This window comes from Tigriopus californicus, chromosome 12 (genome assembly GCF_007210705.1).
Source record: "Tigriopus californicus strain San Diego chromosome 12, Tcal_SD_v2.1, whole genome shotgun sequence".
Taxonomy (NCBI): Eukaryota; Metazoa; Arthropoda; class Copepoda; order Harpacticoida; family Harpacticidae; genus Tigriopus; species Tigriopus californicus.
In genome coordinates, this window is record NC_081451.1 from 13871438 (window position 1) to 13883809 (window position 12372).

Genomic DNA, 12372 nt, shown 5'->3' on the forward strand with positions numbered 1-12372 from the left:
ATTCCACATTTCTAAGCATTTTAATGGTGTGGTGGCTTCTGCAAAACTCCACTATGCCAAGAATACATGGCCCATTGCATATGCACAACGTCTTTAAATTGACCAGATTTTGGATCAGGATAGACTACGAAATCATTCCACTTGCTTAAAAGGCGGGTCTCACATCACATTAAAAGAATTTGGAACAAGATGAAATAGAAGCACAGCATTCCAAATGTTTCTTGTCCCATACAATATTCCTACACTTGAGTAAACATGTCCATATAGACATCCTGGGCCATCTGATCTTGATTTTTGCAAATGATATAAAAGATTCGTACTCGTTGCAGAGAGTCAGTTCTTCTCTGATAGGTAAATATTACAGTGCCAGTAGTAAACTTAGAACAGTTCAAGCATTTCTTCTCTTGTCCTCTAGGTGCAATGAATTCCAAATTGATTTGCTCCCTCTTCGTTCTCCTGGCTGTGGTACACGTTAGTGTTGCACGTGAGTAGCCTTGAGCCATTTCGTGAGCACTCTTGTGTTTAAATGCATCAGCATTTTCCTATTTTTGTTATCATAATAGATGGCGTGGGCGAAGGCGTGGCAATTGTGGAGGAGATGGCAACGGAGGTGGTGGCAATGGAGGTGGTGGGGGAACCGGTGGTGGCGGCGGGAGCGGTCGGGAGGTGGCACTGAGGCGGAGGAACGGTGGTGGCGGTGATGGAGTGGGGGCAGGAACAGGAGGTTCTGGAAATGGTGGCGCTCCCACTCATAATCAACCAAACCAGCGCCGTGATGACTCAGAACTAAATAACAACAACAACAATACCTTGAGTTCAGTGGCGTGGGATGGGGACAATGATGAAACGATGGAGGAGAAAGTGAAGCTTTCAATGGAGGAAACAATAGTGGAGAAAGCAGCGGAGAGAATGAATTTGATGGAGTCGCCGCGTCCAGGCCCCCAAACAGATTCAGGGGCAATAACGGCTTCCAAAACGGCTTCCAAAACGGCAGATTCCAAGGCAACAATGAATTCCAACCTGGCCCATTCCAGGGCAACAATGGATTCCAACATGGCCAATTCCAGGGTGGTAATGGTTTTCGAGAAGGCAGATTCCAGGGCGTTAATGGTTTCCGAAATGGTAGATTCCAGGTGGGCAATGGCTTCCCAAATGGTAGATTCCAGGGTGGCAATGGCTTCCAAATGGTAGATTCCAGAGCGGTAACGATTTCCGACGAGGCAGATTTCGTGGCAATAATGGTTTCCAAGGAGACAGATTCCAGGGCGGCAATCAATTTCAAGGAGGCAGATCCCAAGGAACAATGATTTCCGAGAGGCAGATTCAGGGCAACAACCAATTTCAAGGTGGCAAATCCGCGGCAATAATGATTTTCAAGGAGGCAGATCACAGGCCAACAACAAATTCAAGGAGGCAGATCCCAGGGAACAACGAATTCCAAGGTGCAGATCCCCTGGCCAATAATGGGCCCAAGAAGAGGTGACTTCCGTGGTGAAAATAGATAAGCTGGATTTTCGACAGACTATGGATATCAAAATTTTGATTTTCTGCGGCCAAGTCGTTTATAAAGTGATGAATTAATGTGTTACCTCATATGTGGATAATGATTTGAAAGCTGATACGTACGTTTCAAATGAGACCCAAAACTGCTCTTAACAACTGACTACTTTTTGATCTGGATGAGTTAAAAAATGCCGGATTATAACAAGTAGGTGAAATACTGTTATAGGTGTCTTCTGAGAGAGAGAAGGTGCCAGTCAACGAATTTTTGAGTCTGATTTGGATGTTTGGCACTAGCCGGAGATAATATTTAGCATTTCTTGCGGCATTATTTGGAATCGGATGAACCATATAGTAGAGATTGAAGTGTTTGTTGAAGTTTTCATACTTTACTTGAGAGACGTAGAGAAAAATGTTCAAAATCAATCACGCACAAAGGGTAAGGGGATTAATGAGTTTGCCTTTCAGGCGGTTTCCTGCATAATTTCAACCCTCAGACACTTTAGGCCATGAGGTACGATAATGTTTTTTTGATTGACTAGATACTGGTCTGGATCAATGTAAAGGTGGGATCTGTGCACTCTTGTTCGGAGGCTCATCAACAAGGCATTGAACCCCTTTTTGTCGGCATTTGATGATGAAAAAACAGTGAAGTCTGGAATAATTCTTCCAACTCACGTTATCGTGTTGCAGCTTGGCCTCTGTAACATTATTGACTATCTATGTCATGTCTTCGTTAATTTGCCCAGGTCCTGGTGAAAACAAGCTTTTGCTTACCCAGAACCTGAGGAATTACATGCTCATGAAATTTTTGATGTATCAAGATGCTAACTCAAAGATAAAATGCCGACATTATTTAATCATGATCAAAGTGTTATAAATAAATATGAAATAAATGAAATAAATGAAATAAATCTATATATCTATCTATCTATTTGGAATAAGATGAGCCGTTTAGGAGGTAGGATTTTTTGCTTCCGTTGAAAGTCCATATCTCTAGAAGTCCGTGACTAATCATACCAGGGATCTTTTACAGACTAATTTTCAACGCGAAGGGGTGAAGATATTTAGCAGAGAAAGCTTAGGCATAAAAATTTGAAGTCCACTCATTTGGTACTCAATTCAAAAGGAGGCCAATACCTGATAGTGGAACCGCTAAACGATCAATTCGTTGGACCTTGTTCCAATTAAGGAACCGTCCGATTAATCGATTTAATATTCCAAGTGACTTTGTATCAGGAATTTGATAGGATCGGCATTTTGCTGGGAAAATGTAAATTAATGTCAGAAACGTTAACACAAATATAGTATGAGCATTAAACATGACAAAGACAATTTGGATATTTATATGCAGTTAACATTGCAGATGGCATTGACTAAAAAGTGTTCAGTTTTATAGAACAAATAAGGACCCGCCCACAAGAACAAACGCCATTTCACAGGGAAGGAGATGGTCATGGGCAGCTTTAAGGTAATGAGTCAGTGGGTAGGACTCGATCCGTTGAGATCCGACTGATCTGGCTTTCATGGCTAAAATTGGCGGGCAGGGAAATGGACGAAAGAACAGCCAAAAGTGGCTGGCTGGTCTGGAGGCTGGGGTCTCAAGGGTGTATGTACGTAGAGGAGGACCGATCATGGGCGTGTGTGTCGGCCGAGGGCTGACTAATAACCGGCCAAGAACCTCCAGGTATGGGCCGATGATTCCGTTGTCTCTAATGATCTGATCCAACTTGAATCAGATCAGTCTTCTTTGGACGAGGTCAAGGAATCCATCCATTCCATCCATCTAACTTTGGGTTGGCTCGGTCAAGTCTTGCTCACAGACGGATGTAAAAGAAGGGGCCGGGACCATGGCCGGGTCCATGACCGAGCTGAGCCCGAGGACAGGCCCAGGGTGGGTGGGTTGACTGGGGTCGACACTTCCATTGTCTGGACGGGAGACGATGAATCCGGATTCCAGAGATTGTTGGTTGCTTGATCGACCATCATTCAATCATTCAATCATTCAATCCTGGATAGAAGATTGAAGTGTGACTACTGCATTAAGAGGGGAAGGGAATAACATCTGATGACTTTGAACATTGATTGACAATTCCAGGCCCCTTCCTACTCTAAGTTGAGGTTATCCTGTGTCAAAATGAACCACAATCAATACATTTTTCTTTGTTATAAACCATAATGGATCGAATGAGTCAAGTTTCATAACTACTGAAAATGGACAACTTGGTTGGAAGGGCTGGGGAGGATCCTGTCGTCCATGAAATATTTGCTCTTTGGCAAACAAACTTTAAACATGTCCAAATCGAGAAATGCTTGTGAAATACTTGTGAAATGGCAAACAATGTTTGTCAAATGGCTAATTATTTGCCGAATTATTTGTCGTGTAGATGCACCATTACGGATGGAAATCCAAATCCTCTCGAAAAGAAACACTAATCAATCAAGAGCCATATCATACTAGAAGTTATTTCTTTCATACTTACCACTCATTTTGAGGTTAAATGGCCCAGGGACGGGATTAAACAACAACATATTAGTCTCTCTTGGAGTTTTTTGCTACTTTAGAATGCAATGTTTTGCCACCAAGCTGGCTTTGGTATCAGTTGAAATGATGCGACGAGAGCGCCAAAATCACTGCTTACCGCCAGCCTATGCCAAGTGAGCGCCACGATTTCTAAAAATTCAATTTTGACATTGGATTACATGACAACTCTAATGTCTTTTACTTGATTAACATTGGGAAATAGATTGCTATTGCTAAATTATTGAAACATTGGGTAGATTCATTTATCATATTTCAATCTACTTTATCTTTCAATATTTAAAGTTTTGCGATGGAAGACAGGCCTCATCAAGTTGTTCCCAATCGGCTTATTTATCAACCTTGCCATTTGCAATAACTCGTCAACATCAGGAATTTGATAGGATCGGCATTTTGCTGGGAAAATGTAAATTAAGTCCAAAATAAGTTGATCACCTTGGGTTGTAAAAGCTTTATTCTTTACAGTATTTATATGGCCCAGTCACAATTGTGAAAGCTCGTATTTGGTCAAAATCTAACCAAAGCGGCAAAGCTGGCCGATCTTGGAGATCAAGGAACACATTTGAATACGCGACCCTTTGTAAATATTAACACACCAGAGAACTCATCAATTTCATATTCCACATTTCTAAGCATTTTAATGGTGTGGTGGCTTCTGCAAAACTCCACTATGCCAAGAATACATGGACCCATTGCATATGCACAACGTCTTTAAATTGACCAGATTTTGGATCAGGATAGACTACAAAATCATTCCACTTGCTTAAAAGCGGGTCTCACATCACATTAAAAGAATTTGGAACAAGATGAAATAGAAGCACAGCATTCCAAATGTTTCTTGTCCCATACAATATTCCTACACTTGAGTAAACATGTCCATCTAGACATCCTGGGCCATCTGATCTTGATTTTTGCAAATGATATAAAAGATTCGTACTCGTTGCAGAGAGTCAGTTCTTCTCTGATAAGGTAAATATTACAGTGCCAGTAGTAAACTTAGAACAGTTCAAGCATTTCTTCTCTCTGTCCACTAGGTGCAATGAATTCCAAATTGATTTGCTCCCTCTTCGTTCTCCTGGCTGTGGTACACGTTAATGTTGCACGTGAGTAGCCTTGAGCCATTTCGTGAGCACTCTTTGTGTTTAAATGCATCAGCATTTTCCTATTTTTGTTATCATAATAGATGGCCGTGGGCGAAGGCGTGGCAATTGTGGAGGAGATGGCAACGGAGGTGGTGGCAATGGAGGTGGTGGGGGAACCGGTGGTGGCGGCGGCGGTACGGGAGGTGGCACTGGAGGCGGAGGAACCGGTGGTGGCGGTGATGGAGGTGGGGCAGGAACAGGAGGTTCTGGAAATGGTGGCGCTCCACTCATAATCAACCCAAACCAGCGCCGTGATGACTCAGAACTAAATAACAACAACAACAATACCCTTGAGTTCAGTGGCGTGGATGGGGACAATGATGAAAACGATGGAGGAGAAAGTGAAGCTTTCAATGGAGGAAACAATAGTGGAGAAAGCAGCGGAGAGAATGAATTTGATGGATTTCGCCCGCGTCCAGGCCCCCCAAACAGATTCAGGGGCAATAACGGCTTCCAAAACGGCTTCCAAAACGGCAGATTCCAAGGCAACAATGAATTCCAACCTGGCCCATTCCAGGGCAACAATGGATTCCAACATGGCCAATTCCAGGGTGGTAATGGTTTTCGAGAAGGCAGATTCCAGGGCGTTAATGGTTTCCGAAATGGTAGATTCCAGGGTGGCAATGGCTTCCCAAATGGTAGATTCCAGGGTGGCAATGGCTTCCAAAATGGTAGATTCCAGAGCGGTAACGATTTCCGACGAGGCAGATTTCGTGGCAATAATGGTTTCCAAGGAGACAGATTCCAGGGCGGCAATCAATTTCAAGGAGGCAGATCCCAAGGCAACAATGATTTCCGAGAAGGCAGATTCCAGGGCAACAACCAATTTCAAGGTGGCAAATCCCGCGGCAATAATGATTTTCAAGGAGGCAGATCACAGGCCAAAAACAAATTCCAAGGAGGCAGATCCCAGGGCAACAACGAATTCCAAGGTGGCAGATCCCCTGGCAATAATGGGCCCCAAGAAGAAGGTGACTTCCGTGGTGAAAATAGATAAGCTGGATTTTCGACAGACTATGGATATCAAAATTTTGATTTTCTGCGGCCAAGTCGTTTATAAAGTGATGAATTAATGTGTTACCTCATATGTGGATAAATGCCAAGCTCAAACCTAAGTTTGCGTTGCATTTGTGCATGTTTAAATGAATCAGTGGTTTTCTTCATGGGATCTTTGTATTCTTATCGAGTTCACCAAGACGTTTTCTTCCAAAACGAGATTGGACAATGATCAGATCTACTTTGGATTGTAAAAATATTCAGGACCATTGTAGATGAGGACAGATTACAGAGGATGAAGTGATGACGGCAGCCATCAGTTTACGACCTAAGCGTTTTTGTCCTTATTCAGTGCTAGGTTGAGAATTTCTAAATATGTCATTGTGAATTGTGGAAAGTGAAATAATCCTGTGGCAGTTCGAGCATGGTCGTCTGGCTTTTGATAAGAAAAGTTGCAAAAAAATTTGCCAGTGCACACAAACGTGCCACATTCTTTGAACACTTGCCTCCTCAAGATCTTCAACATGTGTCCAAGATGAAATGGGTGCATATCGTGATATGGATACAAAATATGAATGGCCATGGAAAGGAAATGACAAAACAGGTGAACCGGTGACAAGATACCAAATGTTGACACTTCATTTAAATGTGACTTAGTGGATTTAATTATGAATTTAATTTGATACTAATCCCACTTTAATGAAAGATACAATTTTCGACAAGAAAACTTTGCTTCACAGGAAATTAGTTGCTACCAAGGAAAAGCTGGTTGATGAAGCTTGGTAATCACCACCAGAGGCGCAAAACCCATTGGGTCAGGGGCCAATTCCAAGCAAAAAAAAAAATCAACTTCGTCCCTTAAGTTAGCACATGTTTTTCCAGTCTTCAAAGGGTTAGATATGTCACTTCTCTGTAACAATGCGCCGATTTCCCTTACGGTGAATATAGTGATGGTGTTAGAAAAGGTCATGAAGTTCAAACTTGTCGAGTTTCGTTGAAGTCTATGTAGCCCTTCATCCTAGTCAGCATGGGTTTCGAGCGCATTTTAGTACGGCTGCCCAACTAATTGAGCATAAAGAATAGTTCATTGGGAGACTTGGTAGTCATGAGTAGGGCCGGTCTAAACTCGCAGATAAATATGGTTTTAATTCACACCAAATTTGCATAAAAAAGCAACCAAATTTGTACAAATATTTACAAATGAACTTTTCACATCATAGGCATCAACTCGTTCCGTTCTGGGGGTCTGTAAGGGCTATTTTTGCCTTCCATATCAGACAAAATGTAGATGTAAAGGAAATTTATATTGCAATATATTCTCGCATTTAGAGAAATGATCCCTAAAACATTTTTTTGACACCACCGAAAAGCTTTTTCCACTGAGAAAAAAAATATCAAACGCCAAGATATGAGCTGGCTTAAAAGCAAAAAAGACACATAAACAGACTACGTGAAACTAACTCTGAAAAAGTTTGAAGCAATTGCCTCAGGTTTTAATACATTTTATTATTTCAAAATCTTAGAAATTAAAAGCTCTTGAAGTTAACTCCTAATTTGGACCCCCTAAATAATTCCCTAGACCTTGCAAGTTTCAAGATCAAATTTGGTTCCTGTGGGTGAAGAGACCTCTAAAATGCAAATACTTTAACATTTTCTCTTTTGTATGTAAATTATTTAGATTCTAGTTGCATTTTCAGGAAAAGCTTGGGCTTTTGCCAACAAGAAGAGCAGGAATGATGTGAGAATTAGCGAGCAAGAATTTTATTGCGACAAGCCTAGAAGATTGGGACAATGCAATATTTAAAGGAGGTGTAGAAGGTATCTTTGACAATACATCTTCAGAACTATCCATGAACTTTTTCCTCAGCCAGGTTTTAATAGTAAGTAATAAAAGTTAAAAGTAGTAATTGCAATGAATGTAAAGGTTCACATTTCTAAGCCCTCCAAAATAACCAGGTTAGTCCAAACAATGTAGCACTTGCTTCTCTTTGGGTTCCTTTAATGTTAGATTTCTAAACTGTGATAATGTGTGTCCTTGATCCTCTCTTTAATATGAGGTTGATTTGATACTCAACTTATTTGTTTCGTCTTTTGTGTGCCCGTGTGAAACCATGTTGGTTTCAACTTGGTTCGAGAAGACAACCAAGTCCAACGCTTTGCTAATCCGAAAATAGATCCTTGTGTGAAAACTCCATCACATTAAATTTACATAAAATAGCTATTTAAGTTGAATGGAATAACAAAGCATTGAAGTACAAAAAGTACTTTTTTTAAAGAGTTATGAAAAAAAATCAGTCAATAAATTTCATTGTCTTTCTAAAATTGACCAGGATTCTTGAAAATTATTCACAAACATTGATATTTTGTCATGAAATGGCTCAAAATGCACAATAAATTGCTGAAAAATGTTAGATATTGCTCTTGAACTTGCAAAATTTGCAGGAAATCTCCGATGTGAAAGTTCTTTTCAAAATTTGCACAATATGCAAGATGCATGCTTTGGCCGGCCCTAGTAATAACAAGGCAACTGGATGACATTTAAGTTTTGATACGTATGTTGCGAATGCAGATTTTTACTGACATAACAATCGACGCAATAGAAAAAACAAAAGCGACACATCAAATAGTTCACACATTTTTCATTTATTGGAATGAAGCTTTATATTTTTTGTTGCTGAACTAGCCTGAACTATTCCCTCTTTCTTTCTTACGTATTTGAGACTACAAATTGCTTCCATACTTCTTCTCCAAGACATTACAGATTCATGTCTCGAGTTTGCGAGTGTTTATCAAACATATGGCTCTTGGCACAACAAACTTTAACAGTTGCACCATTTCATGGCAAGTAGATGACACTTTGCAGAGTGCTTCGGCAAAAGCCTATCTGGTATGGTTCATCTTGAGGATCACTTTCTTGTTGATCTCATTGTTTCGTTGTATAATGCATTGAAAAATGCATGAACGCAACACGGACATAACAAATTAATGGGCCGAACGAGACCACCCCAATTCAATTGTAGAGGACACTTCTCCAAATCAACTTTTCCAGACTCACTGTTTTTGTCATCATCAAATGCCGCAAAAAGGGGTTCATTTCCTTGTGTGATGAGCTCCGAACAAGAGCTGCACATGATCCCACCTTTACATTGATCCAGACCAGTATCTATTCCAATCAAAAAAGACATTATCGTCCTCATGGCCCTAAAGGTGTTCTGATGGGTTGAAATTGATGGCAGGAATCCGCTGCAAGGCTACTTCATTAATCCCTTACCCTTTGTGGTGATTGTTTTGAACATTTTCTTCACGTCTCTCAAGTAAAGTATGAAAACTTCAACAAACACTTCATCTTCATATGTTCATCCGATTCCAATAATTGCCGCAAGAAATGTAATAGTTATCTCCGCTGAGTTGCCCAAACCATCCAAATCTAGACTCAAATTCGTTGGACTGGCACCTTCTCTCTCTCAAGAAGACACTAGTACAGGGTATTTCACCTACTTGTATATCCGGGCATTTTTTAACTTCATCCAGATCAAAAAGTAGAGTTGTTAGAGAGCAGTTTTGGGTCTCATTTGAAACGTTACGTTATCAGCTTTCAAATCATTTATCCACATATGAGGTAACACATTAATCCATCACTTTATAAACGACTTGGCCGCAGAAAATCAAAATTTTGATATCCATAGTCTGTCGAAAATCCAGCTTATCTATTTTCACCACGGAAGTCACCTTCTTCTTGGGGCCCATTATTGCCAGGGGATCTGCCACCTTGGAATTCGTTGTTGCCCTGGGATCTGCCTCCTTGGAATTTGTTGTTGGCCTGTGATCTGCTCCTTGAAATCATTATTGCCGCGGGATTTGCCACCTTGAAATTGGTTGTTGCCCTGGAATCTGCCTTCTCGGAAATCATTGTTGCCTTGGGATCTGCCTCCTTGAAATTGATTGCCGCCCTGGAATCTGTCTCCTTGGAAACCATTATTGCCACGAAATCTGCCTCGTCGGAAATCGTTACCGCTCTGGAATCTACCATTTTGGAAGCCATTGCCACCCTGGAATCTACCATTTTGGAGCCATTGCCACCCTGGAATCTACCATTTCGGAAACCATTAACGCCCTGGAATTGCCTTCTCGAAAACATTCACCCTGGAATTGCCATGTTGGAATCCATTGTTGCCTGGAATGGGCCAGGTTGGAATTCATTTGTGGAATCTGCCGTTTGGAAGCCGTTTTGGAAGCCGTTATTGCCCCTGAATCTGTTTGGGGGGCCTGGACGCGGGCGAAATCCATCAAATTCATTCTCTCGCTGCTTTCTCCACTATTGTTTTCTCCATTGAAAGCTTCACTTTCTCCTCCATCGTTTTCATCATTGTCCCCATCCACACCACTGAATTAAGGGTATGTTGTTGTTGTTATTTAGTTCTGAGTCATCACGGCGCTGGTTTGGGTTATTATGAGTGGAGCGCCACCATTTCCAGAACCTCCTGTTCCTGCCCACCTCCATCACCGCCACCACCGGTTCCTCGCCTCCAGTGCCACCTCCCGTACCGCCGCCGCCACCACCGGTTCCCCCACACCTCCATTGCCACCACCTCCGTTGCCATCCTCACAATTGCCACGCCTTCGCCCACGGCCATCTATTATGATAACAAAAATAGGAAAATGCTGATCATTTAAACACAAAGAGTGCTCACGAAATGGCTCAAGGCTACTCACGTGCAACAGTAACGTGTACAAAGCCAGGAGAACGAAGAGGGAGCAAATCAATTTGGAATTCATTGCACCTAGAGGACAGAGAGAAGAAATGCTTGAACTGTTCTAAGTTTACTATGGCACTGTAAATTTACCTTATCAGAGAAGAACTGACTCTCTGCAACGAGTACGAATCTTTTATATCATTTGCAAAAATCAAGATCAGATGGCCCAGGATGTCTAGATGGACATGTTTACTCAAGTGTAGGAATATTGTATGGGACAAGAAACATTTGGAATGCTGTGCTTCTATTTCATCTTGTTCCAAATTCTTTAATGTGATGTGAGACCCGCTTTTAAGCAAGTGGAATGATTTCGTAGTCTATCCTGATCCAAAATCTGGTCAATTTAAGACGTTGTGCATATGCAATGGTCCATGTATTCTTGGCATAGTGGAGTTTTGCAGAAGCCACCACACCATTAAAATGCTTAGAATGTGGAATAGAAATTGATGAGTCTCTGTGTGTTTAATATTTACAAAGTCGCGTATTCAAATGTGTTCCTTGATCTCCAAATCGGCCAGCTTTGCCGCTTTGGTTAGATTTTGACCAAATACGAGCTTTCACAATGTGACTGGGCCATATAAATACTGTAAAGAATAAAGCATTTACAACCCAAGTGATCAACTTATTTTGGACTTAATTTACATTTCCCAGCAAAATGCCGATCCTATCAAATTCCTGATGTTGACGAGTTATTGCAAATGCAAGGTTGATAATAAGCCGATTGGAACAACTTGATGAGGCCTGTCTTCCATCGCAAAACTTTAAAATATTGAAAGATAAAGTAGATTGAAATATGATAAATGAATCTACCCAATGTTTCAATAATTTAGCAATAGCAATCTATTTCCCAATGTTAATCAAGTAAAAGACATTAGAGTTGTCATGTAATCCAATGTCAAAATTGAATTTTTAGAAATCGTGGCGCTCACTTGCATAGGCTGGCGGTAAGCATGATTTGGCGCTCTCGTCGCATCATTTCAACTGATACCAAAGCCAGCTTGGTGGCAAAACATTGCATTCTAAAGTAGCAAAAACTCCAAGAGAGACTAATATGTTGTTGTTTAATCCCGTCCTGGGCCATTTAACCTCAAAATGAGTGGTAAGTATGAAAGAAATAACTTCTAGATGATATGGCTCTTGATTGATTAGTGTTTCTTTTCGAGAGGATTTGGATTTCAATCCGTAATGGTGCATCTACACGACAAATAATTCGGCAAATAATTAGCCATTTGACAACATTGTTTGCCATTTCACAAGTATTTCACAAGCATTTCTGCATTTGGACATGTTTAAAGTTTGTTTGCCAAAGAGCAAATATTTCCATGGACGACAGGATCTCCCAGCCCTTCCAACCAAGTTGTCCATTTTCAGTAGTTATGAAACTTGACTCATTCGATCCATTATGGTTTTATAACAAAGAAAATATGTATTGGATGTG

At 41.0% G+C, this 12372-nt stretch overlaps 1 protein-coding gene across 2 annotated transcripts; it reads left to right on the top strand.

The window, feature by feature from the left end:
* Positions 1-417: 417 nt before the first annotated feature.
* On the top strand, positions 418-6347 carry LOC131891253 (probable H/ACA ribonucleoprotein complex subunit 1). Of its 2 annotated transcripts, none has more exons than XM_059240785.1 (2): positions 418-484; positions 5226-6347. In XM_059240785.1, the coding sequence occupies exons 1-2, from the start codon at positions 421-423 to the stop codon at positions 6179-6181; spliced, it is 1020 nt and encodes a 339-aa protein (XP_059096768.1). In that variant the 5' UTR covers positions 418-420; the 3' UTR covers positions 6182-6347. The 2 variants fall into 2 exon arrangements, with proteins under 2 accessions (XP_059096768.1, XP_059096769.1); XM_059240786.1 differs by lacking the exon at positions 418-484 and adding an exon at positions 5067-5145.
* The last annotated feature ends 6025 nt before the right edge of the window (positions 6348-12372 follow it).

Coding starts and splice junctions, on each gene's coding strand:
- LOC131891253 (XM_059240785.1), top strand. CDS start 421: ATGAATTCCAAATTGATTTGCTCCCTCTTCGTTCTCCTGGCTGTGGTA. Junction 485..5,225: donor GGTACACGTTAGTGTTGCAC/GTGAGTAGCCTT, acceptor TTATCATAATAG/ATGGCCGTGGGCGAAGGCGT.